At 52.4% G+C, this 13266-nt stretch overlaps 2 protein-coding genes across 3 annotated transcripts; both read right to left on the minus strand.

Moving 5' to 3' along the window:
• Positions 1-39: 39 nt before the first annotated feature.
• AMT (aminomethyltransferase) lies at positions 40-5943 on the minus strand. 2 transcript variants are annotated; one of them, XM_073901197.1, is made up of 9 exons: positions 4693-5943; positions 4424-4537; positions 3832-3912; positions 2842-2973; positions 2351-2429; positions 1901-2046; positions 1628-1808; positions 1100-1255; positions 40-999 (listed from the first exon to the last, which is right to left on the minus strand). In XM_073901197.1, the coding sequence occupies exons 1-9, from the start codon at positions 4999-5001 to the stop codon at positions 821-823; spliced, it is 1377 nt and encodes a 458-aa protein (XP_073757298.1). In that variant the 5' UTR covers positions 5002-5943; the 3' UTR covers positions 40-820. The 2 variants fall into 2 exon arrangements, with proteins under 2 accessions (XP_073757298.1, XP_025741354.1); XM_025885569.2 differs by having other exon boundaries at positions 4424-4591.
• Positions 5944-6285: 342 nt separating this feature from the next.
• NICN1 (nicolin 1, tubulin polyglutamylase complex subunit) lies at positions 6286-10191 on the minus strand. Its single transcript, XM_025885564.2, has 6 exons — positions 9975-10191; positions 8227-8403; positions 7864-7977; positions 7110-7181; positions 6669-6773; positions 6286-6594 (listed from the first exon to the last, which is right to left on the minus strand). The coding sequence occupies exons 1-6, from the start codon at positions 10104-10106 to the stop codon at positions 6553-6555; spliced, it is 642 nt and encodes a 213-aa protein (XP_025741349.1). The 5' UTR covers positions 10107-10191; the 3' UTR covers positions 6286-6552.
• Between the last annotated feature and the right edge of the window lie 3075 nt (positions 10192-13266).

Consider the following 13266-nt stretch of genomic DNA (forward strand, 5'->3'; position numbering starts at 1 on the left):
ACCATGTGGACAAAGGACAATGAAGCTAGACACTGGCAATCAAGAAGAAAAGGAAGCTCGTTTAATGTTTTTTTAGAAGTCAGTGGAGTCCAGTAATGGGCCCCAGGGGCAAAGGGCAGCCAGGGTAAGTCCAGTCCAGGAGAAGGCCCCGCCTGTCCTACAACAGCCCTGGGGCTCAGGACAGGTGGTGAGCCTGGCATGGTTTACTACTGGGCAGCAGGCTGGGCTAACTTGGTAATGTGGAAGAGTGAGTCTGTGCCTCCTCAGCGGTCTCCGAGTTTACACAGGCGCAGCAGCCCTACAGGGCCAGCCCTCGGTGAGTCAGGAATCATTCCTTTCCAGGGAGAGGCCCCAGTCTGCATTCATGGAAAGTAAACTGAAGGAGATGGCTGGCATGACCCAAGGTAATAAGCCCCTTGCAGTGTGAGAAACCATGGTGAGGTAGGCTGGGCAGGCCTTATCCCCTCCCTAAATGTGAGCCTCTGCTCCACAGCCAGCACCTGGCGGAGTATAAGGGACAGATGCCAGAACTAAAGCTTCCCACAGCCCTCCGGCAGGCAGACAAGAATGGGGTCCATGGGACCACAGGCTGACATTGCATGAGCTGGTCCCTTGTTCCGAAATGGGGTCTTAAAGTTAGAGAGGCACAGGAGGCGGGTGGGAACAGGTGGTATGGGCCCCCCTCAACCAGACAACCAGAACCAACCTCCACCCTAGCCACCTACCCCCAATGTATTCGGTCTCAGCTTCCTGACTAGCCCTTGTAGAATGCCCTCAGGTCCAGTCTCCTGGATGGGAAGGGCCCTGTCCCAAGCCACTTTCACTTGAGGGTATAGTAATTTGTGGTCACAAAAGGCATCTTGCTGACCACAGCCATTTGCTGCTTCCGCCGCACCTCTACCAGCAGTGGGGTACCTGGCCGACTGTACTCACAGGGCACATAACCCATGGCCACATTCTTCTTCAGGCAGGGAGAGGGGCAGCCACTGGTCACAGAACCTGTGTGAGCAGAGGCCATATGTCAGCATCACCATGCCAGTCCAATGCCCACCTTCCTGGGGAAGGGACAAGGGCTCTCCAACTTTTCTGGTCCACCTACCAATCACAGTGCCCTCCATATTCAGGATGGGACTGTGCGCCCGCATCGGCGCCCCCTCGCACATTAATCCCACACGTCTCCGCTGCACCTTGCCCTTCAGCTGGGCAACAATGATCGAGGCTCCAGGGAAATCCATGGCAGCTCGGCGGCGCTTCCCTGAAGCATGACACACCAGGATTAAGCCACAGTCCATAAGACCCCCGGCCACAGGAGGTCCTAGTTACAAGGACCCCAAGTAACATCCATCCAGCAGTGAGGGCCCTTTGCTCAGGTTCCCCCAAGCCCCATTTCTCCCCTGCAATGCAGTCAGCCACCCATGTCCCGTCCCCAGGTCTTAGAGGCTGTGCTGCCCACCTCAGCCTGCTGAAGATCCTCAGTGTCTAATGGGCAAAGCCACAATCAAACCTTCAGGGAAAGGAGGCTTAGGGAGGCTGAGTCACTTGCTCCAGGGTACACAGCCTTGGGAGTAGTCATGGGCTGGCCACTCCAGTCTTCGGGATTCTATCCCTGAGTGCTAGCCCAACTCACCCAATGTCCAGCTGAGGCTGCTTTCTACAGGTGTGGTGTGTTCATCGATGTCACTCCCATACAGGCAGAGGCCTGCCTCCAGGCGCAGGCTGTCCCGGGCCGCCAGCCCCGCCAGCTTCACCTCTGGGTTTTCCAGCAGAGCTGTTGCCAGGTGGACTGCTGCCGCCGCCGGCACCGAGATCTACATGCGACACCAGAGAGCAGGCGGGCAACTGGCTCCAGAGTCCTGTGCCCTACACTACCCTACACCCACTTTTTGACATCTTGACATACCTCCACACCGTCCTCCCCTGTGTAGCCACAGCGGGTCACACGGCAGCCGGACACACCAAACACCTCCATCACAGCACTGGTCATGAAGGGCAATTTCCTCAGGTCATCTGCCACACCAGCCTGCAAAACCTGCGCCGCAGTGGGGCCTAGGCCCAGGAAGCCAGTGACCCAGTGTCCAGGTCCCAGTTTCCCCTCAAAGCTGGACCACAGCCCCTACTCAGGGGCCAGAATAAGCCCTGAGCAAGTCCTACTCTGCAGGTCGGAGAGATGCTCTCGCCCACAGGCCCTGAGCCTTGTAGCAGGTGGAGGGAGGGCCTAACTGCAAACTCAGAATTATGGCACACAAATACGACACCATCCACACCTCCCTCCTGGAATGGCCCCTGTGCTGAGCAGTCAAAAAAGCCAGCAAGGCAAAGGTTGGCTCCAACCCTAGCCTGGCCTGCTCACCTTGCAGGGCTAGCAAGGCATTATCTACCACCTCCAGGCTCACGTCACTGCCCATGTTCTGAAGCTCCCTGACCTTGTCCTGAAAGGAAAGACAGAAACACCACATGAGCTTCTGGGACCGCTTACTGAGCACCTACTGCGGGCTGAGAGCTGAAGAGCTAAGGCAGAATAGGCTGGGTTCCATCTTACAAGGTCATATAACTAAGCGGTAAGAATGACCCAAGCCCAGGTCTGCCAGTGTTCACATCGGGCTCCAGCCTCCACCTTCACCAGAGGATGCTTGCTTGGGAACCGGGGCCAGTCTCACCTTCCCTACTCCCCCCATCACTGAAACCTGGCATTCTCCATGGAGGGCCCACTCTGGCCTGCTGTTCACTCACTCAAAGACCCATTGTCTGAGCCCCTTGTCCCTGCCAGGTCTGTCCTGGACAACAAGGATGCTGCTCTGTGAGCAAAGAAGACAGGTTACCTAGAACACAGAGGAGCCATACCTGCATGAGAGCCACATCCTTGTCCCAGCAGCCAGCGTTGGACACCACATACAGGTACCCCTCAGAGGTGCTGGTCACAATCAAGTCATCTAAGATGCCTCCAGCCTCATTGGTAAACAGCGACAGTGTCCCCTAGTGCCAAAGTGGAACATCTTTGCCTCCAGGTCCAGGAGGCTCAGGTCAAGAATGAGTCAGACACACCCCTGGCCCACTCAGCCACCACAAATTCATGAACCTTCAGGCAAAGGGCTGGGAGGGGAGGAGGAGCAAGGAGCAAGGCTAGGTAAGCCCAGGCCCCTCCCCAGCCCAGGGTTTTTGATCCTCATGCACTGAGAAGTTTTTTCCCCTTCCCCATCTTGGGAGACCTCTGCACTTCTCCCCACTCAGTACTGATAGCCCCACTTCACACTTAATCCAGGACATCTAGGACTTGCTTCATCCCACCCAGACCTGAGACAACTCAGTCCATGCCCCAAACCCCAAGGCAGAGACTTCAGAGTCCTTCCTGGTGATCCCATGAGTGCCACAGCAATACTCCAAAATACCGTGAGGCCGGCCTCACAGCCTCCCCACCGGATGGACACAGCCTGAGGTTGCGAGATCACATGAATCACCTGGGGATCTTGTTAAAACGCAGGTTCTGATTCAGCAGGTCTGGAGCAGGGCCTGAGAGTGTATTCCTAACAAGCTCTTGGTGATGATGAGGCTGCTGGATTAGGGACTACCTTTGCATTGCAAGGGGTCTGACAGCATGGAAGGTCACAAAACAGGACATAAACCTGGGTTTCTGGCTTTCCAGCCTGATGTGGTTAAGGACAGAATAAGCCCCCTCCCTGCAGACAACTGGACATGACTCAGGGACCCCATCCCCCAAGACTGCAAGCCCTGAGATGCTGTGTCTGAGCCTTGGCTGCGCCCCCACCCCTCCCATTTCCTGGCTTAAAACTAAGAACACCCACTGAGCAGAAATATGAGAGAAGAGGGACCCACCTGGTTTGGCCTTAGTTCTGCAATATCTCCAACCACTAGACTCTCCATCAGCTTCACCCGATCACAACCAAGTATCTTGGTCTGGGAAAGAGATCAAAAACCTCAGGCCACTGGGCAAGGAGGCACCCTCCCTGCTGTTCACAATCCGGTCCGACTCAGCCAAAATGCCTGAGAAGTCCTTTGATTCTGCAGATGGCAGAGCCCCACTTTCCGATTCCCCCACCTCCGCCACTACAGAGAGAGTGCAGTGGGGGAGGTTAGGGAACTTGAAAGGGCCCAGCACCATCCTGAAATACCGCCTTTTCCAAACCAACACCCAGGAGAGTCGATGGGAATGGGCGCCAGCCCTGGGGAACCCAGGACACAGAGGCACACACCACTGAGTGGGAGCAGGCTGAAGAGACTGAAGAGGAGACAACCAAGAGACCCTCTGAGTTCATTTCCTGGGGGCCATAGTCTATGACACCGGGGACCTACCTCTTCTGCGAGGATGGTGGCCCTTGGAATCCAGCTCCCCACAAAGCCAAGGGTTGCACCACTGTAGACAGGGAGGAAGCCCTGATCGGGCAGCTGGCGTGCTCCCCTGGCTCACCTGCAGCATGTGGGACACGTCAAAGAGCGAGCAGTGCCGGCGTGTGTGCAGGTGTGAGTCCACGTGGCTGTCCCGGTACTGCACAGGCAGACTCCAGCCTGCAAATGCCACCATCTTCCCGCCATGAGCCAGGTGGAAGTCATAGAGTGGTGTCCTGCGGAGCACGTCCTGCGGGTGGCCGGGTTCAGGGCCACCAGTGTCCCGGCCTCCACCCTCCTCCCTCCCCCACCTCCAAAACTGGCACAATGCCCCGGAACCCTCGATCCCACCTGTGCACAACTGAACAGACGGCCCAGGGCCGACGGGAGCACCCGCAGCTGCAAGCCCAGATGGGCCACCATGCTCACTGCCCGCTGCATTGTTGCCCGCAACCGGTGCAGCCGGCACACAGAGGCCACCACTCTGCCAGGCACGCTGGGAGATGTAGTCCCGGCTCTGCTTGGACAGGTCTCTTTCCCACAAAGGGGATCAGAAGGGGCGGGCAGCCCCAAAGGCAGGCAGCCCCAAGGGCAGGCGGGGCTTTCAGTGTGCAGTGACTCCAATCTGTAGGGAAACAGCCCCAGGCACTTCCAGTTCATCTTCCAGGGCCGATTAGGCAGTCCAAACCAGTTAAGCTGCTCTGAGACAGAGCTAGGGGCTAGACCTCCCCTTGCTGACTGCCCTGCCTCCAGAAGGTCAAAGTTCTATAAAGGGCCAAAAGGCCTGAATTGCGCATTCAGGACATCAGGAGTGTAGGGTCACGTGGGAGGAGGGGAGGGGGTGGAGAGGACGCAGGAGGGTGGAGCCGGCCTGGCCAGCGGAGCACATCAGTAATCTGGCTTCTAGTGAGGGTCTCCGGCTTTCCCACTGGGAGGACACAGGTAGCCAAGTCTTGCTTTCCACAAGTATTTATTGATCTTGCTGCACACTAGGCCCTGTGCTGGTTATGAATGAAGCACAGTCCCCACCACCGCCCCAGGGACCTCCCCCCACTCTCTTACACACACACATTCTCTCTTTCACACTCTGAGGGCTGCTACTCCCTGAGTACCGGATTGTGGTCATTACCCTCTTAACAGAAGCCGAATGGGGCGAAGTAAATGACCATGCGGGCAACACCTGCAAGAACTCTGGTACGAGCAGAGAGGGTGGCCACCACAGGGGGCTGACCTTCCAGAAAGCTGTTGAGCCCCACAGAGGTCCAGTTTTCCAGGTCTAGCACGAGTTACGGTACTGCTGCATCATAGCCCCGGGGGGGGGGGGCAAGGCCAGGAAAAAACGGAAAAGGAAGACTTTCTCATAAGAGCAGCCTGCCTTATTCAGCAGCAGGCCTGGGGTTGTACCAGACCTCAGCCTCTCTGAGAGCGCTCACCTGGACCCACACCCTACCAAGGCTGATCTTTCATCACACTGAGCATGACTCTTGGAAGGGGGCAGCTGGGAAAATGGACAAGAACATGCATTGGGCACAAAGGTCCCGGAACTCATTCTCGCACCCTGGCCTTGCCGGAGGCACCTGCCCAGGCTGGATGGGCAGACCCATTTGAACACACATCCAGGAGCGAGCTCAGGGACCAAGGGGTTCAGGCTGCCCAAATCCCCAGCTTTGCTCCCTAGGCAGGCAGCAGGAGTTAAGACAGGAAATTTCTTCTTAGGGGCATAACACAAAGGGAAAGAAGACCACTAGAGGGCGCAGAAGGAAGAAATGGGCTCCTGTTTTTCCCTCAAGCTTCCAAACTACATGAGTGCGATGGCTACAGCAGCCTTCTAGCAACAGCTAGAGCAGGTTTAGTAGGTCACCCCAACCCACTGCACTCAGGGTGAAGGAGCAGGCGGAGTCTGAAATGTGCATTTTGGCAGTAGGAGCAGAGGGCACAAGGGGATTCTTAGTATGTAGAACTGAAATGTTTTTAGGGTAGGAAAAGGAGTTTTGGGTTACAGTCGGATGAGGGCAGAGTACACCCCTGCCGAGAGCTCATGCTGAAGCAACACAGTGAGCCCTCAGGAATCTTGAATCTGTGAACGTGGCCCAGACCCAGTGAGCATGCAGGCAACACTCGGAATGCACAGGGAAAGCACTCCAGCCTCTGGTGGCCCAAACCGGGTCTGGGTGGGCACGGAAGGCCAATATCTTGGCTAACAGCCACAGTTCAAGTGTAGGAGAGCAAGTTCAGGTCGTAACAGCCATCCACCTGCAAAACAAAAGACCATCAGATCTGACCCGCTCAGGGCAAAGGGAGCAAAGCAGAGGGAAGCAATCACTCACATCAAAGCGGCCGATCCTTGTGGAGGTGTGACTGGCCCGGATCATCTCTGTCAGCGCCCACATCTGCTGCACCTCAGAGGATACCCTGCTGGGGTCTGGGAGACCCTGCTCCAGAAGGAGGGGTCAGTGGCCATGGGTATCTCCCCAGCAGTGCCCTTAAAGCTCCACGGAGACCAAGTTGGGCTATGGGGCCCTCCAACTGAGACCAGTAACATTCCCAGATGACTTGCAAAACATGAGGTTGGGGCCCGATGTGCAGGAGGCAGCCCAGCCCCATTCAGATATGCCTCAAATCCCAAGGACCACCCAAGAGGAAGATTGCACAAAGTGAACAAAGGGCCCTGGGTCCAGCCCCAAATTCTTGTAGAAAGAGGCCCACCTGGGCCTGTGCTGGACACAAGAGCTTTTCACACATGGTTCTGACTCACGATGAGGGCTTACCTCAATGAGGGGAGGAGGCTGCTCACAAGGCACTGGGTGGGAGAGCCACTTGGGGAAGGTCATGGAGGGACTCTGCAAAGCAAAGGCATACAGCCCTGAAGGAGGCAGAGTGGAAAAGCCCTAGGACCAGATTCCAAGGTCCTCAGAGAAAAGAGAAGGGCACCTGAGCTTCAAACACTGAGAAGGCCCTGTTCAGGGGTCCATGAGGTCTAAGGGGCAGTCAGACTATCTAAGAGCTTAGAAACTACCTAAGCTCGGGTGCCTGGGTGGCTCAGTTGGTTAAGCGACTGCCTTCAGCTCAGGTCATGATCCTGGAGTCCTGGGATCGAGTCCCACGTCGGGCTCCCTGCTCAGCAGGGAGTCTGCTTCTCCCTCTGACCCTCTTCCCTCTCGTGCTATCTCTCATTCTCTCTCTCTCAAATAAATAAATAAAATCTTTAAACTTTAAAAAAAAAAAAAAGAAAAAAAGAAACTACCTAAGCTCTTCTGCTATGCAGGAGGCCCCAGGAACACAAGGAACAGAAGCATCTCCCAGCACTTGAAGGCTCAAGCTCTGAGAGAGGCAGGTGGCCTCAAAGGTCAGGGGATATGAGGACATGACCTCACCGCTCACCCTTAGCTTCCAACATTCCCTCCTGGCTAGTTTCCTTCTGAGTCCTACCATCCACTCCCAGCCCCACACCCAGCTCTCCTAGCCATAGCTAAGAGCCTCCTAGAGAAAGGGCCAACCAACAGCCCTGAGCTGGCCACTTACCTTTGGTCCCTGCTGGTAAATCTGCAGTTCCTCCACTGTGAAAGACACCCACAGTGGTGATGGCTGTCGCAGAATCAGGCGCAGCTCCAGTACTCTGGCCATGTCACACAGCATCTGACATAGATACACACACACACAAGGACCCAGCGAGGTCCTAGCTCACTGCCCAAGAGCCTCCCAATCAGCAGTGACCCAAAACACTGCCTCCCCAGGCCTTTAGGAAGGAAAGAACAGTAATCCCTCCAAGGTACAAGCCCAGGCCAGCCTTACCTCCCCTCTTCCCTCCAGATATCCTGGTCCAATCCCCAGGCCCCCTGAGAGCCCTCATCTGGACTTCCCTAGCCATGCTGAGTCCCCTCTGACCTGGTGCTTGAACAACGATACATACTCCTGGGCTCCCTCCTCACTGTGCGGGTCGGGCATGAGGCAGTAGTCCCGCAGGCAAGTCACCCACTTGGCCGGTGTGTGCGGTGAGCTGTGCTGGCGAACACGGATGCTCAGAAAGGCTGTGTAGTAATTCTTAAACATGATCTCCTGTAACTAGAGCACACACAACCCACCATAATAAATCAAACCCAGGCCCGAGGCCTGAGAGGCTCAAATGTACCATGTACCATCTCCTCCTTCCCTTAGGAAGGTACTCATCTACCAATCTAGCAATTTCAACAAGCATCCACCGGGGCCCAAAGACAATTTCACTTTCCTAGAAGAGCTCACAGTCCAAATGAGCAGGTCATGCAAATAAACCATGACCACAGATCTTTTTCACAAGTCTAAGATGCTGCCAGAACCTTAACTCTGGAGAAGGCAGAAAATGTACAAGTGAGGCCTCAAGAAGGAGGAGTTCACCAAGTGGACTGGGACAGAGAGAGTGTAAAAGTATCACAAGCAGGGGCGACTGGGTGGCTCAGTCGTTAAGCATCTGCCTTCGGCTCAGGTCATGATCCCAGGGTCCCGGGATGGAGCCCTGCATCGGGCTCCCTGCTCCGTGGGAAGCCTGCTTCTCCCTCTCCCACTCCCCCTGCTTGTGTTCCCTCTCTCACTGTCTCTCTCGCTCTCTGTCAAATAAATAAATATCTTTTTTTTTTTAAGATTTTTTTATTTATTTGAGAGAGAGAATGAGAGATAGAGAGCATGAGACGGAAAAGGGTCAGAGGGAGAAGCAGACTCCCTGCCGAGCAGGGAGCCCGATGCGGGACTCGATCCCGGGACTCCAGGATCATGACCTGAGCCGAAGGCAGTCGCTTAACCAACTGAGCCACCCAGGCGCCCTAAATAAATAAAAATCTTAAAAAAAAAAAATTATCATAAGCAAAGGGGCACCAAAGGATGAAACAGCAGAGATTCAGCATGGCTACAGTAGTTCTCATCACTGGACACTCATCAGAATCACCCAAATAAGGTTTGTTTTTTGTTTTTTTGTTTTTAATATAAATGTACAGGCTCCACCCCAGACCTAATGAATCAGTATTTACAGGGTTGGGCCCTTTAATGAAGTTTCCCAGCTTATGGTAAGGAACAGCTTGGCAGAGGACCACATACTATGGGACAAAGTGCATGGGGTCAAAAGGCAGGCAGGGCACAGACACAGAGTGGCTCTAAATGCCAAGCCATCAGAAAGTGGACTTTGTTCTCTGTGCTGAGGTCTTGTAGTGTCAGTCACTCTGCCCGCAGATGTGGACGGGCAACTGGAGATTGGAATCCGGCGCCATTGGGATGATCCTGACCTCCAGCAGGGACTGTAGAGAATGGGCAGGAGGCAGGTTTGGGGGTAACTCATTGTCTAATGGTCCCCAGCCCAGTGGCCAGGAACAAAATGACCTTTCACCTCTGTTTGGTTCACAATTGTATTTCCAGCATCACCCTACTATCTTGGCACTTCTACGCCTGCGCTGTCCTGGACATCGGGGAGAGTGGTTGAAGAGAACAGGACAGAAAACTGCATTCTAGTAAATATGTGTTTACTGAAGTAATAAATGAATGGTTAACTGATTTGCAAGGGCGAGGACGCTGCAGAGTCTTTCGGTAAAAGATTAAATGCCTGGGACACGCCCGAGTTCCCAGGTCAGCCCCGCCCAGGAGCCCCGGTCGCGCCCACGGGGCTTGCTCACCTCGAAGGGCGCGACGCTGGGGAAGGTGACATCGATGACCAGCACACCAGGCCGGCCTTGGGAGGTTCGCACGTCGCCCACCTGCAGGGCCACCGTGCCTTTCACATGGCAGGGCACCGACACGCGGGACATAGCGTCAGCAGCCTCGACCAAGCCCAACTGCCGCTCCTGGCCTCTGACCACTGGTCCTTCCCGGCGTCCCCAGCAGAGCCCCAAGAACTACAACTCCCGGAAAGACTCGCGCTGGGCCAGCTCAGCCAATTACTGATGCTCTGGGCTGGCCGGGAGTCGGAAGTGCCTGAGGAAGTGCTCTTTCAGCCAATCATGGCGGGAGCCTTCAAGAGCTGTGGGCCCTGCCCAGAAACGTCCGAGCCCTTCGGTATCTGAGCGATCCCGACCCTTCTCCGCCAGCCAATCTTGCTCCGTTACTACCGCTGTGCGGGGCGGCGGTTAGTTAAAGCAGATAAAGCCCTGAGCACTAATGAGCATAGTGCCCGGCAGACACTAATTCCAAAAATAGGTATGAACACCCCCCCTTTTTTTTATGGACAAAGGATTTGAACAGATAAGTCACAAAAGAGTATAAATAGCGAATAAACCCACGAAAAGATGCTTAATACGATTATTCATCAGGGACATTCTAATGAGAACTCCCACAACCCCAAGGAAGAGGCTAAAATTAAAGACTGACCAGGATGTGGAGTGGTCCATTGATAATTTCCAACCATTTTGAAGAAGCTTGGCATTTCTTTAAAAACTAAATTCATGCCTACAATGTGATCCGGCCATTGTACTCCTAAGTATTTACCCAAGAGAAATGAATGCATAGGCCCGCTCAAGGACTGTTCTTAATAGCCAGAAATAGGAAATAATCCAAATGTCCATGAGATGAACAAATAACTAATTGTGGTGTATCCATACAATGGAATACTGCTTAGCAATAAAAAAAAAAATGAGCAAATCCAAGTATCTATCAACATATGAGTGGGTAAACAAATGGTGGTATATACATACAATGGAATTACTCAGCCTTCAAGATGAATGAAACTGATAAATGCTTTAGTGTGAACACTGAATATATCATGCTAAGTGAAAAAAGAAAACAGATAATGAAGGAACATTGTGTTATGATTCCATTTACATGAGGTACTTAGAATAAGCGAATTCATAGAGAAAGAAAGTAAAATAGAGGTCGCCAGGGACTGGGGGTGAGGGGAAATAAAGTTAGTGTTTAACAGGTACAAAGTTTCTGTTTAGGATGATGAAAAAAATTCTGGAAATAGTGGTGTTGATTATACAATATTATGAATATACTTAATGTCACTGACTTATACACTTAAAATGAGTAAAATGGTAAATATTATGAATACCAAAAGAATTTTTTAAGATTTTATTTATTTATTTATTTATTTATTTATTTATTTATTTAAGATTTTATGTATTTATTTGACAGAGAGAGACACAGCGAGAGGGGGAACACAACTAGGGGGAGTGGGAGAGGGAGAAGCAGGCCTACCGCGGAGCAGGGAGCCCCATGCGGGGCTCAATCCCAGGACCCCGGGGTCACAACCTGATCCGAAGGCAGACACTTAACGACTGAGCCACCCAGGCGCCCCCCCCCCAAAATTTTTTTAAAAGAGTGAACAGCTAGTATGCGCACCACCACCACTAAATCTCAAATGTACTATGTTAAGCAAAAAAAGTCAGGCCTGAGGGCACCTGGGTGGCTCTGTCGGTTAAGTGCCTTCAACTCAGATAATGATCCTGGAGTCCTGGGATCAAGTCCCACATTGGGCTCCCTGCTTGGTGGCGAATCTGCTTCTCTCTCTGCCCTTCACCCTGCTCGTGCTCTCTCTTGTTCTCTCTCTCTCTCTCTCTCAAATAAATAATCTTTTTTAAAAAAGTCGGACCCCAAAGAGTTCATACTGTATGATTCCACTTACATGAAATTCTAAAAAAGGCAAAGCTAATCTATAGTAATATAAATCAGAACAGTTTTTCCTGGGGCAGGGAGAGAAGGGAAGGGATTGACTATGAAGAAGTACAAGGGAATACTTTGGGGTGATGGAAAGGTTCTATAACTTGATTGTGGTGATTTGTAATTTTTTTAAAGATTTTATTTATTTATTTGTCAGAGAGGGGGAGAGAGAGAGAGAGAGCACAGCAGGGGGAACGGCAGGCAGAGGGAGAAGCAGGCTCCCTGCTGAGCAAGGAGACTGTGCGGGGCTCAATCCCAGGACCCTGGGATCATGACCTGAGCTGAAGGCAGATGCTAACTGACTGAGCCACCCCGGTATCCCTAACTTGATTGTGGTGATAGTTATATTTGTATAGACAATTTTCAAAATTTATTAAACTGAATGCTTAAGATTTGTGAATTTTTTAAAAGATTTTATTTTTAAGTAATCTCTACACCCAACCTAGGGCTCAAACTCACAACCCCAAGATCAAGAATTGCATGTTCTACCGACTGAGCCAGCTAAGTGCCCCAAAATTTGTGCATTTTTTTTTAAAGATTTTATTTATTTATTTGAGAGAGAGAGAATGAGAGATAGAGAGCACAAGAGGGAAGAGGGTCAGAGGGAGAAGCAGACTCCCTGCTGAGCAGGGAGCCCGATGTGGGACTCGATCCCAGAACTCCGGGATCATGACCTGAGCCGAAGGCAGTCGCTTAACCAACTGAGCCACCCAGGTGCCCAAAATTTGTGCATTTTTATTGCATCTGTTATACTTCAATAAACATGATTTTTTTTAAAGATTTTATTTATTGGGGCACCTGGGTGGCTCTTTCAGAAGAGCATGTGACTAGGGGCGCCTGGGTGGCTCAGTCGTTAAGCGTCTACCTTCGGCTCAGGTCATGATCCCAGGGTCCTGGGATGGAGCCCCACATCGGGCTCCCTGCTCGGCGGGAAGCCTGCTTCTCCCTCTCCCATTCCCCCTACTTGTGTTCCCTCTCTCCCTGTGTCTCTCTCTGTCAAATAAATAAGTAAAATAAAATTAATTAATTAATTAATTAATTAAAAAAAAAGAGCATGTGACTCTCAATCTTGGGGTTGTAAATTTGAGCCTCAAGTTGGGCATAGAGATTACAAAACAAACAAACAAAAACAACTTAATAAAAAAACAACAACGAACCCGTTCCCTTCCCCAAACCTGCACCTTCACTCCAGTTCCTCCCAAATGGTGCCCACTCTCTCCTTCTAGTCTGCTCACAGAACACTCATTAGATCACTTCTACCCTACCACCAACCACCTATCTACTCTTCAGTTCTTGGTTTAGATTTTGATTTTT

This window comes from Callorhinus ursinus, unplaced genomic scaffold (genome assembly GCF_003265705.2).
Source record: "Callorhinus ursinus isolate GAN/ISIS: 27379988/994484 unplaced genomic scaffold, GSC_fseal_2.0 scaffold15, whole genome shotgun sequence".
Taxonomy (NCBI): Eukaryota; Metazoa; Chordata; class Mammalia; order Carnivora; family Otariidae; genus Callorhinus; species Callorhinus ursinus.